At 51.3% G+C, this 20,637-nt stretch overlaps 8 protein-coding genes across 8 annotated transcripts; 4 read left to right on the top strand and 4 right to left on the bottom strand.

Moving 5' to 3' along the window:
• The first annotated feature begins 691 nt into the window (after positions 1-691).
• On the top strand, positions 692-3,690 carry SEPMUDRAFT_126399 (Aminomethyltransferase folate-binding domain-containing protein). The gene has a single exon (XM_016902065.1). The coding sequence runs from the start codon at positions 897-899 to the stop codon at positions 3,474-3,476; it is 2,580 nt and encodes an 859-aa protein (XP_016760178.1). The 5' UTR covers positions 692-896; the 3' UTR covers positions 3,477-3,690.
• Positions 3,691-4,985: 1,295 nt separating this feature from the next.
• On the top strand, positions 4,986-6,764 carry SEPMUDRAFT_87549 (ISP domain-containing protein). Its single transcript, XM_016910448.1, has 2 exons — positions 4,986-5,964; positions 6,040-6,764. The coding sequence occupies exons 1-2, from the start codon at positions 5,117-5,119 to the stop codon at positions 6,464-6,466; spliced, it is 1,275 nt and encodes a 424-aa protein (XP_016760177.1). The 5' UTR covers positions 4,986-5,116; the 3' UTR covers positions 6,467-6,764.
• A 318-nt stretch (positions 6,765-7,082) lies between these two features.
• SEPMUDRAFT_149838 (Saccharopine dehydrogenase) lies at positions 7,083-9,047 on the bottom strand. Its single transcript, XM_016905802.1, has 3 exons — positions 8,875-9,047; positions 8,034-8,772; positions 7,083-7,978 (listed from the first exon to the last, which is right to left on the bottom strand). The coding sequence occupies exons 1-3, from the start codon at positions 8,880-8,882 to the stop codon at positions 7,373-7,375; spliced, it is 1,353 nt and encodes a 450-aa protein (XP_016760176.1). The 5' UTR covers positions 8,883-9,047; the 3' UTR covers positions 7,083-7,372.
• Positions 9,048-9,367: 320 nt separating this feature from the next.
• On the top strand, positions 9,368-12,912 carry SEPMUDRAFT_149836 (MFS general substrate transporter). The gene is made up of 2 exons (XM_016905801.1): positions 9,368-9,598; positions 9,712-12,912. The coding sequence occupies exons 1-2, from the start codon at positions 9,527-9,529 to the stop codon at positions 11,023-11,025; spliced, it is 1,386 nt and encodes a 461-aa protein (XP_016760174.1). The 5' UTR covers positions 9,368-9,526; the 3' UTR covers positions 11,026-12,912.
• On the bottom strand, positions 11,132-12,907 carry SEPMUDRAFT_45383 (uncharacterized protein; the record flags this gene model as incomplete). Its single annotated transcript, XM_016908965.1, has 2 exons — positions 11,132-12,382; positions 12,449-12,907. The coding sequence occupies 2 exons, from the start codon at positions 12,905-12,907 to the stop codon at positions 11,132-11,134; spliced, it is 1,710 nt and encodes a 569-aa protein (XP_016760175.1).
• A 360-nt stretch (positions 12,913-13,272) lies between the features above and the next one.
• Positions 13,273-14,956, top strand: SEPMUDRAFT_149835 (GTP-binding protein 1). The gene is made up of 6 exons (XM_016905800.1): positions 13,273-13,370; positions 13,448-13,476; positions 13,533-13,547; positions 13,636-13,660; positions 13,763-14,337; positions 14,423-14,956. Exons 1-6 carry the CDS (start codon positions 13,342-13,344, stop codon positions 14,878-14,880), a joined length of 1,131 nt encoding a protein of 376 aa, XP_016760173.1. The 5' UTR covers positions 13,273-13,341; the 3' UTR covers positions 14,881-14,956.
• A 211-nt stretch (positions 14,957-15,167) lies between these two features.
• On the bottom strand, positions 15,168-16,396 carry SEPMUDRAFT_149834 (uncharacterized protein). The gene has a single exon (XM_016905799.1). It carries the CDS (start codon positions 16,120-16,122, stop codon positions 15,457-15,459), a length of 666 nt encoding a protein of 221 aa, XP_016760172.1. The 5' UTR covers positions 16,123-16,396; the 3' UTR covers positions 15,168-15,456.
• A 1,976-nt stretch (positions 16,397-18,372) lies between these two features.
• On the bottom strand, positions 18,373-19,783 carry SEPMUDRAFT_87533 (uncharacterized protein). Its single transcript, XM_016910447.1, has one exon. It carries the CDS (start codon positions 19,751-19,753, stop codon positions 18,869-18,871), a length of 885 nt encoding a protein of 294 aa, XP_016760171.1. The 5' UTR covers positions 19,754-19,783; the 3' UTR covers positions 18,373-18,868.
• Positions 19,784-20,637: the final 854 nt, after the last annotated feature.

Raw genomic sequence — 20,637 nt, 5'->3', positions numbered from 1 at the left:
CCTGCATGCCTTCATCATACCTGATTCGAGCATGCCGCTGGTCGAGATTGAATCATGATTCTACTTGTATCGAAGCTCTTCATGTTCGCGCAAGTCATATTATTCACGCTGTCTTATCTTGCTCGTTTTCTCATTCTCTACAGTAGTCGAACAGTACTTTTTATTGTCTGTCCGCATAAGTCCAACATGGTGAGACTGCGCTGTCGATAGATCGAGCAGCGTTAGGTATGCGTGGATGGATGTTTTGCGTAGACAGCCAAGGCCAAGTTCAAGATGGCCTGGATTTCTGCCTCAGGACTCCAAACCACATGTACTCTCTTCCCATCTCCTCCGACATACAACAACCATCCATCATGACTACCAACGCGCTCGCCATTCCATCGACCAGTCATCCCTCCTAGTTGGCTAGTCCAATGCAGGCGTTATCAGGCGCGTCGCTACCAAGACTGTCAGCGCGATGCCCCGCCTCGACTTGGGAAGGGGACGAGATACCGATTCGGGCAAAGGTTTGCAAAGCTCACCTGTTGCCGCAGGAGAGGTATCCTGACCCTTCGCACGCGGATGACATGACCCCACTAGACATGCTACGCGATACGCGTATCCTCATTGCGGTCGGTATGCCTCGAACTGAAGTACTGCTGGTTTGTATACCTGTACTTATCTAGGCGTGGAACACCCACTCCCGCGTTTACTGATCTCCCGTCTGGCAATACATCTCTCGGAAGTCAGGTACTTTATACATCCTTGTTTACCGGACTACTACAGTCTGAGATACCTCCATCACCGCCATCTCCCCTCTGTGACGTGTGTTCATCTGCTGTGAACACACATCCACTTCAAACGACCGGCTTATGTTTGGACCGCTATACGATTACCCACTGCAGGCACTCGCAGACATGTCCGCCTCAAGCGGCACTGCTTGGAGGCTACAGACACAGCGCGTGGTGATCATAGGCGCTGGTATTGTTGGCACAAATGTCGCAGATGAGCTAGTCTCTGCAGGCTGGAATGATATCACAGTTGTTGAACAAGGACCATTGGGTATGCCAGGCGGTTCTACCTCACATGCTCCAGGCCTGGTGTTTCAAACGAATTCTTCAAAGACGATGACACACCTTGCGAAATACACCAGGGACAAGCTCTCGTCTCTAGAGAAGGATGGGCAGAGTTGCTTCAATCCAGTAGGTGGATTGGAGGTGGCGACGACCCCGGCACGTGTGGAGGAACTCAAGCGCAAACATGGCCTAGCAGCGTCTTGGGGCATCGATGCACGTCTCATCAGTCCGGCAGAGTGCTTGGAGCGATATCCACTCCTTGACAGAGGCAAAGTGCTGGGTGGGTTGTACATTCCTAGTGATGGATTAGCCTTGGCAGCACGAGCCGTACAACTCTTGATTGAGCGAACGCGAAAGGCGGGAGTTCGCTATCTTGACTTGACACCGGTGACGGGAATCGAACGCGAAGATGGGCGTGTCACAGGTGTCGAGACGACGAGAGGGGTGATTCCAGCCGATATCATCGTGTCCTGTGCCGGCTTCTGGGGAGTTGAGATTGGAGCTATGGTGGATCTTCCAATACCACTGCTCCCTCTCGCTCACCAGTACGCAAAGACAACTCCATTGCCATCGCTGAAAAGACGCAACAACCCGCCGAATTGGGCATCTCTGCCTATATTGCGCCACCAGGATCATGATCTCTACTATCGTGAACATGGGGACCAATATGGAATTGGCTACTACGGACACAAGCCAATGCCAGTTGTGGCGGCATCGCTTGGAATCACGCCCATGCAAGTGAACGAGAAGAACATGCCATCTCGCCTTCAATTCACGCCCGAAGACTTTGCGCCAGCATGGAAAGAGTCTCAAGAGTTACTACCAGCAATGCGAGAAGGTCAGATCGAGGACGGCTTCAACGGAATTTTCTCCTTCACGCCCGACGGAGGCCCTATCTTTGGACAACATCCAACACTCGATGGGTTCTGGGTAGCTGAGGCAGTATGGGTCACACACTCTGCTGGTGTAGCTCGCGCGATCGCGCAAACGCTTACTACAGGACATTCTGAGATTGATATGGCAGAATGCGAGATTTCTCGCTTCGAGGATGTGCAGACAGCACCCGAGTACGTTAAAGAGACGTCGATGCAGAACTTCGTGGAGGTATATGATATTCTGCATCCTGCCGACCCGAAAGAATCGCCACGGAACCTGCGAGTGACGCCTTTCTACTCACGACAGAAAGAGCTTGGTGCATACTTTCTCGAGCAGCGCGGCTGGGAACGTCCTCATTGGTACGAAGCGAATGCGGCGCTTGTCGACCAACTGCCTTCCCAGTGGCGACCGGTCGATCGTGATGTCTGGTCAAATAAGCACTACTCTCCCATTGCGGCTGCTGAAGCGTGGAAAACCAGGACAGCTGTGGCGATGTTTGACATGACACCTCTGCATCGACTGGAGGTCTCTGGACCCGGGGCCGTTGAACTCCTCCAACGGCTGAGCACAGGTGACATGTCCAAGAGGGCTGGTTCTGTCACGTACGCGATGCTTTTGAACGAACAAGGCACGATTCGAAGCGATATCATTGCTTCTCGTATCGAAGACAACCTGTTCCAGGTCGGTGTCACCAGTCATACGCACTTTGATTACCTTAGTCGCGAGGCCCGCTGGCAAAGTCAGCACTCTCCCAGCCTTAGTAGATGGGTGCAGGTGCGTGACGTGACAGGTGGTACCTGCTGCGTTGGTCTATGGGGTCCTCGTGCGCGCGACGTCGTCAGCTCGGTCAGCAAGGACGACTTCAGTGAAAGTGGCTTTGGGTACCACGAAGTGAAGAAAGTGCATATCAACGGCATTCCAGTGACAGCGATCCGCCTGACGCATGTTGGCGAGTTGGGCTGGGAGCTTGTCACCAGCGCTGAGAACGGGCAGCGGCTCTGGGATACTCTTTTCACGGCAGGCCAGCCACATGGTATCGCGGCAGCAGGACGCATCGCGCTCAATGCGTTGCGAATGGAGGCGGGCTATCGAGACTGGGGATCAGACATGACGACTGAGCATGATCCATACGAGGCAGGAGTTGCTACGACCATTGACGCACGAAAGTCCGGCTATGTTGGACATGGGGCGCTCAGAAGCAGATATCGACCGTCTCGAAAGCTGCGATCTCTCGTGATTAACGACGGCCGTTCTGTGGTGCTGGGCAAAGAGCCTGTCTTTGTTGCAGGCCAGGCACGGGGCTATGTCAGCAGTGCTGCCTTTGGCTATAGCATCGGCAAACCCATTGCCTACGCCTGGCTCCCCAGTGGCATCATGGAGGGCGAAGTTGTTGAAATTGAGTACTTCAGCAGGCGTATCCGGGCTACTGTCACAGCAGACCCGCTCCTGAGACTCGCGGCGACGAAGGCTCCGTCCGAGCACGCAAGGAGCGGGAGACAAGATCCTTGGGGAGGGGTGCAAATGACAGCTAGGGCCAAGTTGTGATGGGTAGGTACAGTGGTCGACATCGAAGGCCTATGCACACGAATCTCATGAAATGACGAAGCATGACTGGCGTTGGGGCACTTGGGGGCTACTGGCGGTAGATGCCTAGATGGTAATTCTCGTGAGCGTCATCACCGTAGAAGTACCTTGCTGCGCACTCTGAACTCGGCAACAATGGCAATTCGCTTCATCTTACTCATATATTGCTGCCAAAACATCCACGCGAGTTGCGCCATGATGCATGCCATGCAGTCAGTCAGCCTCCTCCCCATGCGTGGTGGAGCACCGTGGAGGGATATGGTCGAAGCAAACGTCACGCTCTCTCAGCCTACCTAGGGGCTAGGTACAGTCAGTCAGTACATGTTAGTCACTAGACTCACTATCTACCTAGCTGTATAGACATGGGCATAACTAGCGGTGAATTTGAGAGAGACATGATGCATGCGGTGGCCGTTGGAGGAGGGAGATGCTTTTCTTCCCGATTTGGTGCTAGTATCCCCAGAGTCACCCTTATCTGTGGCTCAGCCAGTGTTTGTGGTTCGGCACGAGCCTTCTTTCCCAAGCTTCGGTGCTGCCGACGTCTTCACGAGCGTTGCAGCTGGATGTTTCCTCCAGAAAGGGATACTGCGATCCGTTGTCCATCATACGAACCACTTTGTTTTTATACCTGACCTGACGTGTGTGCGTGTGCGTGTGCGTGGGCGTGTGGCCCGACGCCTTCCGATCAAGGGTGATGGGATGGCTAGGTAAGGTAGGTAGGTATTCTTGTCGCTCATATCGCTCCCGTCTACCAGCATGACCAAACCCCCCCTCCTTTCCCCAATGCAAGCCACTGTTGCCCAGACGAGGAGCGTGTAGCCCATGTGTAGGTAAAGAATCACCTTTATTGTCTATGGGGAGGGGGATGGTCTGGAGCCAACCCAAACCCCCTCTCCCCCCCATTAGCAGGAGGTACAGGCTAAGATCACGATGTGTGTGCTGCCCGTCATTCTACCAAACTCACTGGTACCGTACCACTCAACCGAAAGCGCTATTCTGCCGCATTCGTGGCAGAACTTTCCCGAGGAGGGCTGACTATCAAGCGATGATGAGACCATGAATGATAGCTAGCTAGCCATCGCTGCCCCAAAACAAATCTTGATAGCGGTCTCGCCAGGCTCGCCTTACGATATGAAGGATGGGTGGCGAGAGGTGTGTTATCAAACAAGACAGCGATAGGGACCTGTTCATTTTCACTCGGTGCGGTGCGAGCCCGAGATAGAAGGCCTGGATATTATTGGCTCAAAGGAGTGCTGGATGAGTGCAACCGTATCCGGGAGCCTGCAAGAATGGGTGGTCTCAGCATTCTCTAACTCGAAACGGACGCCACGATCCCGATGGCAATTGGGACATCCATCCCCCATGGGGTTTGGTAGCACTTTGGTCAGGACCAGGGGATGTTGATACTGAACACCATATATGCCTGCGTAGGTTGATATGTGTGTTGGTACGATGTGACTTTCCCTCCCCCTTCAATCATCTCATACCTGACCTTCAAGTTACCTTAGTAGCTGGGAAGAACATTTCCAATTCTTCATCCATCATCATCATCATTACCTACCTTACTTGTACTGTTGTGACACATTAACCTCACAACAATCATGCCCAGAAAAGATTCCGTGGCATCTGGTCTGTTGGGCTACTTTGGCTTTGGAGCCTCCCCTCCACCGGAAGAAGAGCACAAGAACGATGCCACTCGAGCTCTCCCGGCCAGCTGGTATCAATCCAAAGAAATGTACGAGCTCGAACGACGAGCCATTTTCTCCCGTAAATGGCAACTCCTCACGCACCAGAACCGCTTCGTCTCCGCCGGCGATTTCCTCCGTTTCCCCATCGCAGGCTTCAACATTCTTCTCGTCAAAGACCGACAAGGAAAAATCAATGGTTTCCACAACGTCTGTCGACATCGTGCCTTTCCCGTCGTCACCAAAGATTCCGGGACGGCGAGAATTTTCTCGTGCAAATACCACGGATGGTCGTATGGATTGAATGGGAAATTGGCCAAAGCTCCGGGTTATCAAGACTTGGATGGATTTCAAAAGGAGAATAATGGTTTGCTTCCGATTCATGTGCACATTGACCGCACGGGTTTCGTCTGGGTCAATCTCGATGCCAAGGAGACGCCGGAAGTGGCGTGGGAGGATGACTTTGAAGGCGTCGACACGCAGGAGCGATACCAGCAGTTCAATTTTGAAGACTATGTCTTTGATCACTTTTGGGAGATGGAAGGGGATTACAATTGGAAAATTTTGGCCGACAATTATAACGAATGTTATCACTGTCCTACCACTCATCCCGACATCGGCGCTCTGGCAGACTTGTCTTCTTATTCTGTCAACACTACAAAGGGACAAATCATTCATGATGCCGCTACGACTGATGAGCAGCGTCGAGCGGGTTTGATTGTTGCTGCAAGTTATTATTTCCCTAATGTCTCGACTAATATCTCGTAAGTCATCCCTCACTCACCCCTTTCTCTCTCTCTCTCTAAAGCATCATTAACTAACAACAAAAAAAAAACCAGACCCCACTTCTTCATGATCCAACGATTCGTCCCCAGCAGCGCCTCCACCTCCTCCATGCAATACCAAGTCTTCCGCAACAAACACTCTTCCACGGCAGATTTCACGCTCGTCAGCGAAATCTACAAACGCATCATGTCCGAAGACAAAGACCTGTGCGATCTCGCGCAGAAAAACCTCAATGCGGGAGTTTTTATCAATGGTGAAATGCATCCCAAAATGGAAAAAGGGCCGTTGTTTTTTCAACGGAGTGTTAGAGAGGCTGTTGTGGGGCATTGGGCGAAAGAGCAGGAGGGGGGCAAGAGGGAGATTTGGCCGGCGAGACAGGAGTTGCCTGAGGCGGCGAATTCGAGGGTTGCGAGGGAGGATATGGAGTTTTGTGAGGGGTTGAAGTGTAAGCAGGAGAAACAGGAGTTGTTGGCTTGGTGAGATGTGGGGAGGATTTTTGAGAGTGAAGGAAGGATGGGGCTTGATGGGAAGGTTGCTTTTCTTTTTTTGAACGATGTTATGATAGCGTTTTTCGGTTCTGTTTTTGCTTTTTTTTTTCTTTTAATGATGACAGACAGATACTTGGCAGTCGAGTTGTTTCTTCAATCAATTGTAGGGCGTTGCTAGGATGATGGGTGGTTGGTAGGGATAGGGGTAGCTAGATTTGGATCATGACTGCAATGCAGAGAGAGAGATATAATTGTTCTTTAGGTAGTAGTGAATGGAATATATTTACCTGAGATTGATACTACATTAGCTGGGTAAGGTATATACCTGATACTTGTTGTTGTTGTTGTTGTTGAAGTATTTCCTTCCTTCTCTCTTCTTTCTTTCTCCCTTTCCCCCTTTCTCCCTTTCTCCCTTTCTCCCTTTCTCCCTTCCTCCCTTCCTCCCTCCCCTAAGGTACCTAAGGTCATCTCGAATTCTCTCTAGAAATTCCGATATCGCGGGGAGTTGATTTTTACTCACCTATGTATGACCCCACCCGCCTTGCGTAACAGAGACGGGTCAGTGGGGATGTATATTGTTGGAGGGTTGAGATGGAGAAAACGAGAAAGGAGAGACGAGATCTTGCACCATCTATATTTGTGGGCCTATCTAACAAGCTGGAACGTTTTTTTCCCAAGCCCGAGTCCTTTTTTATCATGCTATCGTGATCTTATCTGGCCGGGATAGGCCTTGCCTTTCAATGGGGTCATGGCCATGGCTTACTCCAGGCCCAGATCGAGTGCTGTGGCTTCATTGACAACAGAGCTCTTATGTGACTCAGTCACGAGGTCGTTTGTATCCCAAAGACTCCAGTACTGCGGCGCGCAGGGCTCACAGGACGGAGGAGTCACCAGCATCCTAAGCCAGAGTCTTCTCCGTCAGCTCGATGCCATACTTCTTCTGCAGCTCGAGACGAAGGGGCTCGACCAGCTCTGGAGTGACCGGCGCAAGCACACCCTTTTGCTTAATCGTACCATCCAGCACAAGCAAAACAGCGACTGCGCAAGGAACACCGACCAGCTTGGCCATTGCACTGTAACCTCCACTGCCTTCTGGTTCACCATATTCGGCAAGTGTAGAAGTCCTCAACTCCTTCTTGCCATCTTGCCAGGTGATTTCGAACTTGTGCTGAAGCATGACAAAGTCCCGTTCGCCTTTCTCGTATTGCTGCTTCTTCTCGAGCGTGGCGCAGAGGACGTCAAGCGGAGTACCGCGAGGCTCAATCTTGTCGTCACTGAAGAGGCCATACCATCGAAGACCGGCGAGAATGCGGTCCTTGGCATCGTTGTCGGTGAACTTGGTCTTGGAGGTGACGGCCCATTCGAGATCCTTCACATTGTGACTCGAAGAACCGACAATCTTGGCAAAGGCTTCCTTCCAGGCGATGGGCTGCTTGAGGTAGTCTTGTGGCTCTTCGCTGAGCAGACCGAGGTCACGGAAGGTCTGCACAATCGATGGGTTGCCCTAGAATGATGTCAATAATGGCAAGAGCGAGAAGAAGAGATGCAAATGTGCTCACCTGGTAACGAAGCGTGCCACGAATGAGCGTCTCGGCCTCGGGAATGTTGTATCGCTGTCTGTACGGTGTGCTGTCACGGTTAGGGTAGGCCTCGAAGGCATAACCGGGGTAGATGAAGTATGGCTTGGCAGATCTCATCAGGTCCTTGCCCTCAATCTCGGCTTTCTTGTTGTCCTGGTAGAAGGTGGCAGTGTTGCGAGCAGCGAGAAGCACACCACGTGGCGACCAGGAGAACTTGTAACCGAGCGGGTTGTCCGAGTTCTCGGGAGCGGGCAGACCACCACAGTAGGACCAGAAACCGGTGATCTTGCCGCCGGCCTTGTGCACCTCATCGATAGTCTTGACAGCATACAAGTGGTCCAAACCCGGATCCAGGCCAATCTCGTTGAAGACGGTGATGCCGGCGTCCTTGGCGGCCTGATCCAGCTCCTGCATGGCTGGAGAGACGTATGAAGTGGTGACGACATGCTTCTTGACGGCGATGGCGGCCTTGATGACGAGGGCGTGGAAGGTGTATGGGATGAGAGAAATGACCAAGTCGTTCTTGGCAATCTCCTCCTCCAGGGCCTTGCTGTCGTTGACGTCGAGGGAGATGGCGCTGGCGTGCTTGAGGTCACCAGCGACGAGTTTCTTGGCACTGTCGAGAGTGCGGCAGGCGACAGTGACCTGCACGCCCGCCTTGTCGAGCTCGACCAGCGTGGGTCGGACGACGAAGCCGGCGCCGAGAAGGAGTACTTTTCTAGCCATGATGTTGTGAGTGGGTGGATTGGTAGGCTGGAAGTGAAGGAAGGACTGGAGGGAGCATTGGAGAATGAGTGGATGGATGGTGGGGTTGACTCACTGTGTCATGATGTTGCTTCTCAATGCAGTAATTGTGATGAGGGTGAGGGTGGAAGAGAGATCACTGGGGGAGGTGTGTGGTAGATATGGCTATAGATGTCCGCTTAGTGACGGGATTCGATAACTCTAGCGGTGCTGGAACGAGACACCTTGAAGCAGTGAACTTCCTCTTTCTCTCTCTCTTCTCTCTCTCCGTCTCTCAGTGAATGGGCCAACCAACTCCGAAACAATTTTCCGCACTTGGCATCATGTCATTGCTGACTCTGCGCCGATCTCGCTTTGCCAAGAGTGATGAGGAGCCTAAGGCATCAAGAAACACATACACACAGGATTCAGCCCCAGTGCGTCACCTGACGTGACTTGGCAAGACGCGCAGACGCGTAAACGCGGATCCAGCTGATCGTCGCGGACTTCTAGCAAGTAGGTTAATATTATGGTTCTAGTCGTCGCGCTACTCCTTCTAGTCCAACGACTTGTCCATTGTGCCGAGGACATTCAAGGCGTCGCATCCAGCTGTCCTTACCTGATGTGAACTCTCTCTCTCGTGTAGACCATCTTTATAACCACCCGAGCCCTTGCCCCTCTTTGGTCTGCCTGCCAACAATCAGGTGTTCTCGAGACATTTCATTATCTTACCAGCAACCAGTTTGAACATGGGCGACTTTCCTCTTCAGCAGCGCCAAAAAGTGCTCAAGGTGCTGATCATCTCCTTGATCTTAGATCTGGTAAGGAAGCTTCCTGCTGGTTCCATGTCGGCAGTCGTCCGGAGCGCTCCTTCCTTCAAACGGTGTCCATACCTTAGCCGGCTGACACGTCGCGAGTCGCGCCTTCCTTTTAGATTTCCTTCACCTTCATCCTGCCCTTGTTCCCCAAGCTGCTTGAGTTCTACCGCAATGTCGAGACCCAATCCGATTCCACCGTGCTGTCCCAAGTGCTCTACGGCCTGAACGCCTACAAAAACAGCTTCGAGAGGCCCATCAACGACCGCTATGACATTGTCCTGCTCGGAGGCGCCCTGGGCTCGCTCTTCTCCCTCTGCCAGGCCATTGTCTCTCCCATCATTGGCGCCTTGTCCGACAAATATGGCCGACGTACCGCCCTGCTCTGCTCCATGTGCGGCAACATTGCCTCCGTCGCCCTCTGGTGTGCTGCCACCGACTTTCGCACCTTTCTGGCCAGTCGGATCGTGGGAGGATTGAGTGAAGGTAATGTCCAGCTTGCGCTTGCCATAGCCACCGATATCTCGACCGACCAGGACCGCGGCAAGACCATGGCTCTGGTGGGCGCTTGCTTCTCTGTCGCTTTCACTTTCGGCCCCGCCCTGGGCGCGTGGCTGTCCGGGATCAACAGTGTCGCCGCGAACCCCTTTGCAACCGCTGCCGGCGTCTCGCTTGCCCTCATTGTCACTGAGACCATCTACCTCTACTATGCCCTGCCTGAAACCCATCACGCTCACCAGCCCAAGACGAATGGCAGCAGCACGAAAGCGACCGATAACAATGCCCCGCTCGAGAAGCACACGAGAACCAACTCCCACCTGCTGCTGAACATGACCCACTTTGCCTTCATCCTCTTCTTCTCTGGCATGGAGTTCTCCCTCCCCTTCATGACCTACGACCTTTTCTCCTACGGCTCCAAGCAGTCCGGCAAGCTCCTCGGCTTCATCGGCCTGGTCGCCTCGATCCTGCAGGGAGGCGTGACCCGACGGATGCACCCTCTACGCGTGGTGCAGCTGGGAGTCGTGTCAGCTGCCATCGCCTTCTTCCTCCTTTCCAGGACAACATCCGAGAAAGAGCTCTATACCGCAGCAGCATTACTGGCAGTGACGAGCTCGACGGTGGTCACGGGTCTGAACAGCCTGAGCAGCTTTGAAGCGAGCAAAGATGAGCGAGGAGAAAAGTTGGGAAATCATCGGAGTTTTGGACAAGCAGGAAGAGCATTGGGACCTTTGATCTTCTGCACTCTATACTGGTGGACAGGGAGAGATACCGCATACATGATTGGTGGCTCGGGCATGGTTGCTGTATGCGGACTCGTCTTTGGGGGGCTCAAGGCGCCCAAGGGACTGGAGGTCAAAAAGCCAGTGAAGGCAGCAAAAGCAGCGGTTGCGAATGGCACCGCTCAGGCGAATGGGAGCATGAAGAAGGCATGATGAGAGAGAGAAAGACTGATAGTGTATAGTTGGTTTAAATTCTTTGATCGATCCATGTCGATATGCCGCTTCATATGCAATAATGCAACGCAATGCGATGCAACGCTCAAAATGCAAGACCTGTGTCCCGCCACCCTCTTCCCGAACGCCAAAAGACCAATCCCGACCACAGATTCCAGCCGCTGTCGTCGTATGCGCCAAAGCCCAATATTCGCAAGGGACTGATGATCAAAGGCTCATACAACCATACGCCCCCTCGGGCAAAATCATCCACCAGCAGTGGAGCAGTCCAGTAGAGCCAAATCATGGTCACAGCAAAATTCCCCATTCCTCTTATCCACGACGGAATCTTCTCTCTCCACCCTCTCGCCTTCATGTATCCCGCAATTCCCGTCTGCACTATGATCCCCACAGCCTGCAACATGAAGAAACTCCACGGCCCTCGCACCGGTCTCGTATCTCCCAATTGCGTCCAACTCCCACAAGCATGTAAAAACCCTGATAATCCAAACGCTACCATCACACCCACCATTTTCCCCCTCGCAGTCTTTTTCTTTTTCTCCATGTGTTGTTGCTGACCCCCGCACCAAAATTCCAGTATCCTCTCCGTCGGACACGTAAACGCAAACCGAAACGTCTGATGCCAAAAACCTCCCCACCAACCCGCCAGACCATGACGACAAATTTGCGGGAAAAAATTTCCGAAGAAATCTACAGGGTTGAGAAGGGGTTCGCCGCGCAAACCGAGGATTTGCGGGCGGAGAATTTGACAGAAAAGTAGGGGGCTGAGGCGGAAGATGGTGTTGAGTGCTAAAAGAATTCCGAGGAGGCTGAGGAGTAGGCGGTAGGTTTGGAGGATGATGGGGGTTAGGATTGTGTTGTTGTTTTGGGGAAGGAGATGGTGGAGCCATAAAGGGGGGCCGGAGTCGGTGTAGCCCCAGAAATAGGGGTCGTGGTGCATTAGAGTTTTGATGATGTCGAGAGCGAGGGATTGGAGGATTAGGCGGGGAATGATGTATTGGAGAAGGTGGTGGCGAGAGGTGGTGATGAAGCGAGTGATGCCTGTGTAACTGACGGTTTTGATCAGCTTTGGGTTGTTGTTGTTGCGGGTTGTCGAAGTCGATGAGGGGGAAGTCATGTCTTGTTCGTCCTCCTCGACGACGTCGTAGCCGAGAAGTTGCAGTTCAATGTATTTGGGTGGTTTGGGAATTCCTGACGTTTGGAAATTCCAACCTATACCCCGGAAATTGCAAAAGAGGTCCATGATCCAGTCGAGACGGGAGAGGAAGGGTTGGGTTGGGTAGGATTGCCAGAAGACGGGGCCGGTTCGTTGACAAGGGAGTTGGGTTGCATAGGCCTCTGAGGATTGGAGTGCAGCTTTTCTGGCGAGTTTGTTTGCTTTTGCTGTTGCTGATGCTGATACTGATGATAATGTCGTCTGCAGCTTTCCATCGGATTCCGGTCCGGTAACGGTTGTACCATTTTGATATTGAAGAGCCTTGTGCAATGCAGCTTCATCTGCTCGTTCCAAGCGCTGAAAATCTCTTTGACAATCGTTGAAGAACATTAATGAGGCGATCCAGAGCGTTCCCCAGGCGGATACGAGTCCCACTCCATAGGCAGCTGGTGCACTTCGTGCTTTCACGTTGAAAATGGTCCATGCGGAGAAGGCGACCAAGACGCCAAATATGGGAAAACGTAGCGCTTGGAGGGTCGGACTCTGTCGATGATCGAAGAGGAGATAGACGAAACAGAGCAACGGTCCGAGTGTGGCCCAGGGATAGATGAAGGGGAAATATTCGCCCGAGTCAATGTAGGCATTGTAGCGTTGATCGTAGTAGGCTTGGACTTGTCGTGGCGTTTCCAGACCTGGAGGGAGCATTCTTGTTATTGGGTGTTGAGGGTTGATTTTGGTAGTGATGTTCTGATTGTCATGGTTTTTTTGATACAGGTATCTACAGAATGTAAATCACACTTACGTTGAGAAAAGGAAGCTGAAAAAGATTGCAAAGCGAAAAGTGGAACACGTCGAAAGCGTCGAAGTTGCGTAGAAATCAAGTTACACGACGTCACTCGACTGTGGCTGAGGTTGGGTGGGAGGCGAAAAGGCTTATCTCGCGGCTCAGACCTTCCACTTACCAGTAAAGACTTAGCGTGAAGATGTGGAGAGGGGTCTGAAGTCCGAGACAACGAATAAATCTCCACTTCACTTCCAAGCAGACAGGCAAGACCATCAACAACATCGACACACACACTTCTCTCCTCTCTTTCCCTTGACAAGCAACGCTCGCGGCACCGCGAGCACCTACCGCCATCATGGTGAATATCACGGATAAGATCAAGGAGTAAGAAAGACATTAGCTGCCCGCGAAGGCGAATGAATTCTCCGAAGCTGATTGGCGGCGTTGTTGCATGCATGCAGAATTGAGGAGGAAATGAGCAAAACACAGAGTATGGGAGTGATCCGAACATGATTCCAGCCATGCAACCCGACTGACGGTTTGAAGAGAATAAGGCTACTAGTATGTTGTTGTTGTCGTTGTCGTTGTTGTTGTGACTCGCTACGGCGATGAGCTGGACCAGGACACTTGTGCTGAGTAGTGTCGTCAGATTATCATTTGGGTCTGCTGAAGGGGTATGTGTATCTGCTCGATACGTTTCTAGGGCTGGGAGACGACAGCCACCGCTCCTGGAACCCCTCTATCTAGCACTCGTCGTAACGACTGACATGTACCAGAAAGCTCGCGCGACTACGAGCACAGCTTCTCGAGCCCACCAAAGCCGCAGGATCAGAGGGCACAGGCTTCGATGTCAGCAAGTCCGGCGATGCTCGAATAGCACTGGTCGGCTTCCCTTCGGTCGGAAAGTCCACCTTCTTGTCCAAGATCACAAAGACCAAATCCGAAGTTGCAGCATACTCCTTCACCACACTCACCGCAATTCCTGGCGTGCTCGAATATGGCGGTGCCGAGATCCAAATCCTCGATCTGCCCGGTATCATCGAGGGTGCTGCAGAGGGAAAGGGCAGAGGTCGACAGGTCATCTCCGCTGCCAAAACGAGTGATATGATTGTCATGGTTTTGGATGCGACGAAGCGAAAGGAGCAACGTGCACTGCTGGAAGCGGAACTCGAAGCGGTGGGGATCCGACTGAATCAAGACCCACCGAACATCTACCTGAAGCCGAAAGCAGCGGGGGGTGTCAAAATCACTTTTCAAGCTCAGCCGAAGAATCTGGATCAGAAGATGCTGTACAATATCCTCAAAGGTTACCGCATTTTGAATGCAGAGGTATTGATTCGAGATGAGAATGGTACGTACGAGTTTTCTTTTAGTTTTTTTTTTCCTCCTTCCCTTCCCCAATACTACAACTACTAACCTCTTACAAAACTCCACAGCCACCGTCGACCAATTCATCGACGTCATCATGAAAGACCACCGCACATACATCAAATGCCTGTACGTGTACAACAAAATCGACAGCGTCAATCTCGAATTCCTCGACAGCCTCGCTCGCGAACCGCACACGGCCGTCATGAGCTGCGAACTCGACCTGGGCGTACGCGACGTCGTCGACCGCTGCTGGACCGAATTGAATCTGATACGCATCTACACGAAGCGCAAAGGCGTGGATCCCGATTTCGCCGAAGCGCTGATTGTGCGGCACGGAAGCACGATTGAGGATGTCTGCGACGCGTTGCATCGGAGTATGAAGGATAGTTTCAAGTATGCCCTCGTGTGGGGTGCGAGTGCGAAGCATGTGCCGCAGAGATGTGGATTGGCGCATGTGGTGGCGGATGAGGATGTGGTGAGTATTGTGGGGACGAAGAGTGGGTTGAATGCGGAGACGAAGTAGTGGTTGTCTGAGTGTGAGTTGAGTGAGATGAGATGAGATGAGAAACAAGAAAGAGGGCCTGAAATGAGCTTTTTCTTTCCCGCCTCATGGGCAGATGACCAATTTCTCGAATTGTGCCTATTACATTTGCATACCTTGTGCTGATTGTCATCTTCTATACGGAGAATCATTCATTTTCTCCGATCCCGATATGATATCCATTTTGAACTTTGGAAAGGGTATGTACCTAGTACCGCCTCTTTTCTTTTTCTTCTTTTGGGGGGAAGAAAGGAAAAAGGCATTTTGGATGAGAACTGAAGTCTATTACTATATATCTGTCGATTGGAGCAGTCGCACACACTAACATGCTGTTGCTGTCCTACGGATTTGCTCTTCCTCCACTGCGAGCAACTGTTTAAAATAAAAGAACAAAAGGAATGTGATATGATCCTCCCCAAGAAGACCGTATTTTTTTTTCTCTTGGCTTGTCCGAGTTTGACCAATGTTGTGATGATTCACCTCACCTCACCTCCCCGTTCGTTTCCCGTCCTTCCCCAATGGGACTCCCATCGTTCCTGCTTAAACCAAGTAGATGGTTTACAACATCTTCACCGGCGAACCAATAACACCACCCAAACCCCTCTTAGAAGCCTTCGCAATCGGCGCACCAGAAGCATCACAAGTAGGCTTAAACACCTCCAAATCATACAACCAAGCCCCCGAGTTAAATTCCGAATACACAGTATCAATGACCCAAGCCTCCTGCTCACCACCCTGACAAACCTCCATAACAATAATTCCTTGAACCTGCTCCTGCGGCGTCGGGCCCGTAGCCTGTGGCTGAGGAGATTTCCATCGCATCGCGACAAAATCACATCCGTGCCAAACATTCAAAATCTCAAAGGGAATGTTGGGTTGCGAACCTTGACCTGCTTGGAAAGATTCCAGAGAAGTGAAGGTGGGCGAGCCGAGGGGTTGAGGACCGTTGGGACAGCCCGAGTTGATGAGTGTGTTGACGCCGTCGGAGTAGTCGTGGAAATCTTCGGTGAGGTAGGCGGCGGCTGAGGCGTTGGAGTAGTTGGTGATGAGGGATCGGAAGTTTTCTGCGACTTTTTGCGCCGCGCCGTCGTCTAGGCAGGGTTGGCCTCCTCCTCCTCCTTGCTTTTGTTGGTGAGAGGCGCCGTTTTGGCCTCCGGAGGGCATGGCGGAGCACATGCTGGCGGCGGCGAGGCCGGCGAAGGAGAGGATGGTGGTGGTCAACATCTTGAGTATTATTATGGTATGGTCTTCTTTGGTGGGAATGTGTTGTAGTAAACGAGTGTGGGTTCTGTCTGTCGGGTGGGTGGTGATTAAGCTTGTTAAAGGTGTGTACCTAGAAGCTGATTGACAGAAGGATGCTGAGATGGTCAGCAGTGGAAGGATGCAAGCGTATATATGCAAAATCTCTCTCTCTCTCTCTGTCTCTCCCACAGAGCAGTAAGTTAGTCTCCACAGTGATGATGATACAGTCAGTCCTTCTAATCTGAGAAGGTTCAAGCGTAACTCCGAATTATGTGAAGCCCCGATCGTGTGAGTGTGTGTGTGAGAGAGAGACAGAGATAGACGTGCTCCATCATCATCATCATCATCATCATCATCATCCTCCTCATGCTGTGATACACTAATAAAAATAATATGCTGTACCCACCCTCAAGGTACAACCTTATCCACCATTTCCCTTTCTCCTCTCTCACTCACATATACCCATAGTTTTAATAAAGGGGGTAGGTGGACAAGAGAAACTTGGACATTTGTGTAAAAAGTGAAAAAGGCAGGCCTTTCCATGCGAATGAGCCGCCTTGGGAGCCGCTCAACCGGTCGACTTAACAACAACAACAATACCTCCTAACAAGTTCACAAGTTTAAAAACAACAACAACAGCAACATGAAGTTTTTTTTAAAAATTTCAATATATACCCTGTACGCAGCCTTTCGGATCCGAAGGCGATAGTTCTCCGGTTCGACTTTTTCAAGTTCCACTACCGGGCTGGGCGACTCACTCACTCGGCTTCACCGGCCGGCCGGCTGACAGGTTGAAACTTAAAATATGCAATGTCTATCGTATGGGGATAGATGGTGGATGGATCAGCCTTTCGAATCAGCCAAGAGGCTTCACTCACTCCTTCAGGAGGTTAGGGGAGTAAGCTGACGAACTACAGTACCTCCTAGGTATACTGTATACAACAATAGATAGATACTTTCTCCAATCCAGTAGTTAGACTTCAGTCTTCTGATCGTGAGTAATAAGAGCCGGTTCGCGACACTTTCCAAACGTCCGTCCGTCTATTGTTTCATCACTTTTCACTTTTTTCGGCTTGTAAACTTGACTCCCAATATAAGCTTCTTCTACAAACCAAGTTTTATTGTACCTGTGCTTGTGCTACAGAGAGAGAGATAAAACTTTTCTTACATTTCAACATTTTGTAAGGGCTGCGGTTGAGACATAAGATGTGTGGCTCGCTCGCCATTTTGGTAGGGATTTCGATGTCGATGTCAATGTCGGTGTCGATGCCGGATGGCTACGTACAGTAGATGACAGGTATTGAATGTGTGTGATGTGTGATGTGTGATGTGTGATGTGTGATGATCAAGCCAAACAAAGCCAAAAGCCAATAACTTCTTTGTTTTTTTAGGAAATGGGTTTTTCGGACAAAGCCAGCGGGGAGCCGTTTCTGATGAAAGAGTGGCTGCCCAGTCCAGCCCAGCCCAGCCCATTTTTTTTTTTATATGCGTTTTGTGACAGATGCCACTCCCGGTTCGAACAGGTATATCACCGAAAGAATTAAAAGACATCATATCGAAAGGGCATATGCATAACAGGTCCCGAACTCTCACACATTAATGGTTGGTTCGGTTGGGTTCCACCAAGAAGTTGCATACAGTAGGTACCTACATATCATATTTATTTAGCGAGCGAGCGTGCAGACAATGTTGAATGTTGACCTGGTGATACAACATGATTTTTCTCTTTTTTTCATCACTTACTCATGCAGGTCAGACCCAACATCGCGGTCTCCACCGGCTGTTGCACACTTACACAGCATAAGGTAGCAAGCATTCTAGCATGCCGACCGAGCACGATACCGAATAAGGTACTGCAATGAAAAGCTAGATGGCCGGCTCTATCCGAATAGACGATCGAGGAGCTTTGGGTAGGGCTTGTCCCAAGAACTCCAAAACACTTTTCCCAAACTCCAAACTCCAAACAATCCAAACTCCAACCTCCAGAGTAAAGGAAAGAAAATAAAAATTAATTGTAGTTCAGACATTATGATTTTATCCATGTCACCTACTTGGTTGTGTCAATCGAGCGCAACGCAGCCAGGCGCAAAGAATTTCCAAGGCTGTTGTTGAAATACTTGATGCAACATACCCAGGATTCATGTCGCCCATGGAATGCTACTGCCAGAACTACATTTAATGTACTACTCACATTGCAGCTATTATTATTATTATTTCATTAGCAGTCGTCGCATGTCTAGGTCCCACTCAACTCTTGCGCAACACTCGTGCTCTATCGAATCCTCGAGTTACGCCTATCACCCAATTCAACTAGCCTGGGGTGTTCAAAGCTTATAATCAGAGAATCAGAGAATCAGGCGTTCGTTGCTGCCATATACTACTCCCACTCTTCTCCATATGACGACGGTCGTCTGATAGGTTGACCGACAAGCGTTTCGGACTCGAAGGAGGATGCTACGTCGGGGCTGGCCAGCCAGTCTGGAGGTCCCAAATACAGTAATTATGAATCACTATCAGGGTCCTGTGGATCTGGCACTCATTTGAGACGCCCAAAATTGGATCGGCAATCAAGTGCTCATGCACAGATCAGCGGCTTCTTCTAAGCTCCTGTGATCCTTTTGCGCTGGCATGCAGGCCCGCAGGGTAAGCTGCATCTTCGCCAATCTTCAGCAGTGCCGGCATCACTCGCGCGCGCCTCGGTGCTGCTCTTCTATCCGGCCTGTGGTCCTCAAGTAGCCCTCCACTTGCTCTCGTCCTCCCTCTCCACGCCTGCCTCGGTCGCGGTTCGTGTCCTACCAGCACCTTGACCGAGCGGCTCTTGGACGCCATTCTGTATCGTGCCATCCTTGTCGTCCTCCTCATCCTGCGCCTCCTCCTCTTCGCCGCCAACAAAAGTCACTCCCTCTGGCATTCTGAAGTTTCCATCAGCGTCCACGAACTGGTCCATATTCTCGCTCGTAATCCACCCTGTCGCGCCCGGAGCAGTTTCGTCGAACGCAGCCTCGCCCGCATCGCCATCTTCTTCACCTGGTCCCGGCGGGTCAGGGTTGAGTTCCTGACAGTCCGCAATAGCTTTGAATAACCCTGCAGTGAGCATCTCATTACTCGGTGTGGTGCCATTCGTGCCATTCGCCATGCTCGCCGTCTTCTGCTCCAAGTCGGTGCCGTGCTCGACATTGGTGGGGAAGATTTTGAGTTGAAAATACTCAATGTCGTCGTCTGCAGTGGTGTTCGAATCGGAGAGGTTCAGCTCGAGAAGAACAGCCGCGCCATCCACGGCGGTGATCGTGATGGCAGGATATGGAATGTGACAGCCGCCATTGGTTGTCTTGGAGTACAGAGTCAGGCATTTGTCCGTCACCCACACGTCAATGTCGTCAATTCTCGTGTTGCCTTCCTGAGGCGCCGCAGATTCGACCGGATGCGTCAGGTTCGCGAGGGCGCGGTGTTTCTGTTGCGCGACGAGGGGCAGGGTGATGTACGTTTTGCAGGCGTAGAAATGGAGCACCGGTTTGCCGTCAAAGAATGTGCCGGGCGTCTGCGCCTCGTACTGCGACAGCGGAATGAAGCTATCGAGTTGCGGCTCGTCATGTACCTCTGCAATCGCGGCCATGACTGTCGTGATGGTGGAGGGAGAGGAGGGGGAGGAGGTGGAGGAGGAGGAGGAGGAGGTGGTGGTGGTAGTGGTAGTTGTGCTGTTGTTTTGGTGTCGACAGTTGGAGCTCGAAGACTTGAAGCTCGAAGAAAGATTGACCAGGGTAAACAATGAACCGCGATTCTTAGTAATGGAACTACTCCAGCCTTGCCAAGACATTGTATATTCAACCTCTTGTGCCTCTTACACTACCCTGCCCGCTATCACGAAAGTTATAATACTCTCCTACTGCAATCTTTCTGCATTTCCTGTTGGTCTAACGAATTACAACGCCCTCCTTCTACAAAAGTAAGCTCTAGTCGTCATCGGGTCGTAGTCGTTGAGAAGGAGAGAGCATATATCTCGTTTTCAAAATCACGCTCATTGTCGGCAAAAAAAAAAAAAAAAACAAAGAAACAAAGAAATACGGTCTAGGCTCTGCAGAGCATAGTCGCTACTATTATGTCAGAATGCTGAAGTTCCTTGCTAGATACCTAATAACTTCTTCTCTAATCTCCTTGCAGTTGCTACGAGAGAGAGAGAGAGAGAGAGAGAGAGAGAGAGAGAGAGAGAGAGAGAGAGAGAGAGAGAGAGAGAGAGAGAGAGAGAGAGAGAGGAGAGAGAGAGAGAGAGAGAGAGAGAGAGAGAGAGAGAGAGAGAGAGAGAGAGAGAGAGAGAGAGAGAGAGAGAGAGAGAGAGAGAGAGAGAGAGAGAGAGAGAGAGAGAGAGAGAGAGAGAGAGAGAGAGAGAGAGAGAGAGAGAGAGAGAGAGAGAGAGAGAGAGAGAGAGAGAGAAGAGAAGAGAGAGAAAGAAGAAGGAGAGTAGGAAGAAGAGAGAGACGGATACTTTATACTCGATATAGG

This window comes from Sphaerulina musiva (genome assembly GCF_000320565.1).
Source record: "Sphaerulina musiva SO2202 unplaced genomic scaffold SEPMUscaffold_6, whole genome shotgun sequence".
In the NCBI taxonomy this organism is placed as follows: Eukaryota; Fungi; Ascomycota; class Dothideomycetes; order Mycosphaerellales; family Mycosphaerellaceae; genus Sphaerulina; species Sphaerulina musiva.
This window is presented reverse-complemented; position numbering and strand designations above follow the sequence as displayed.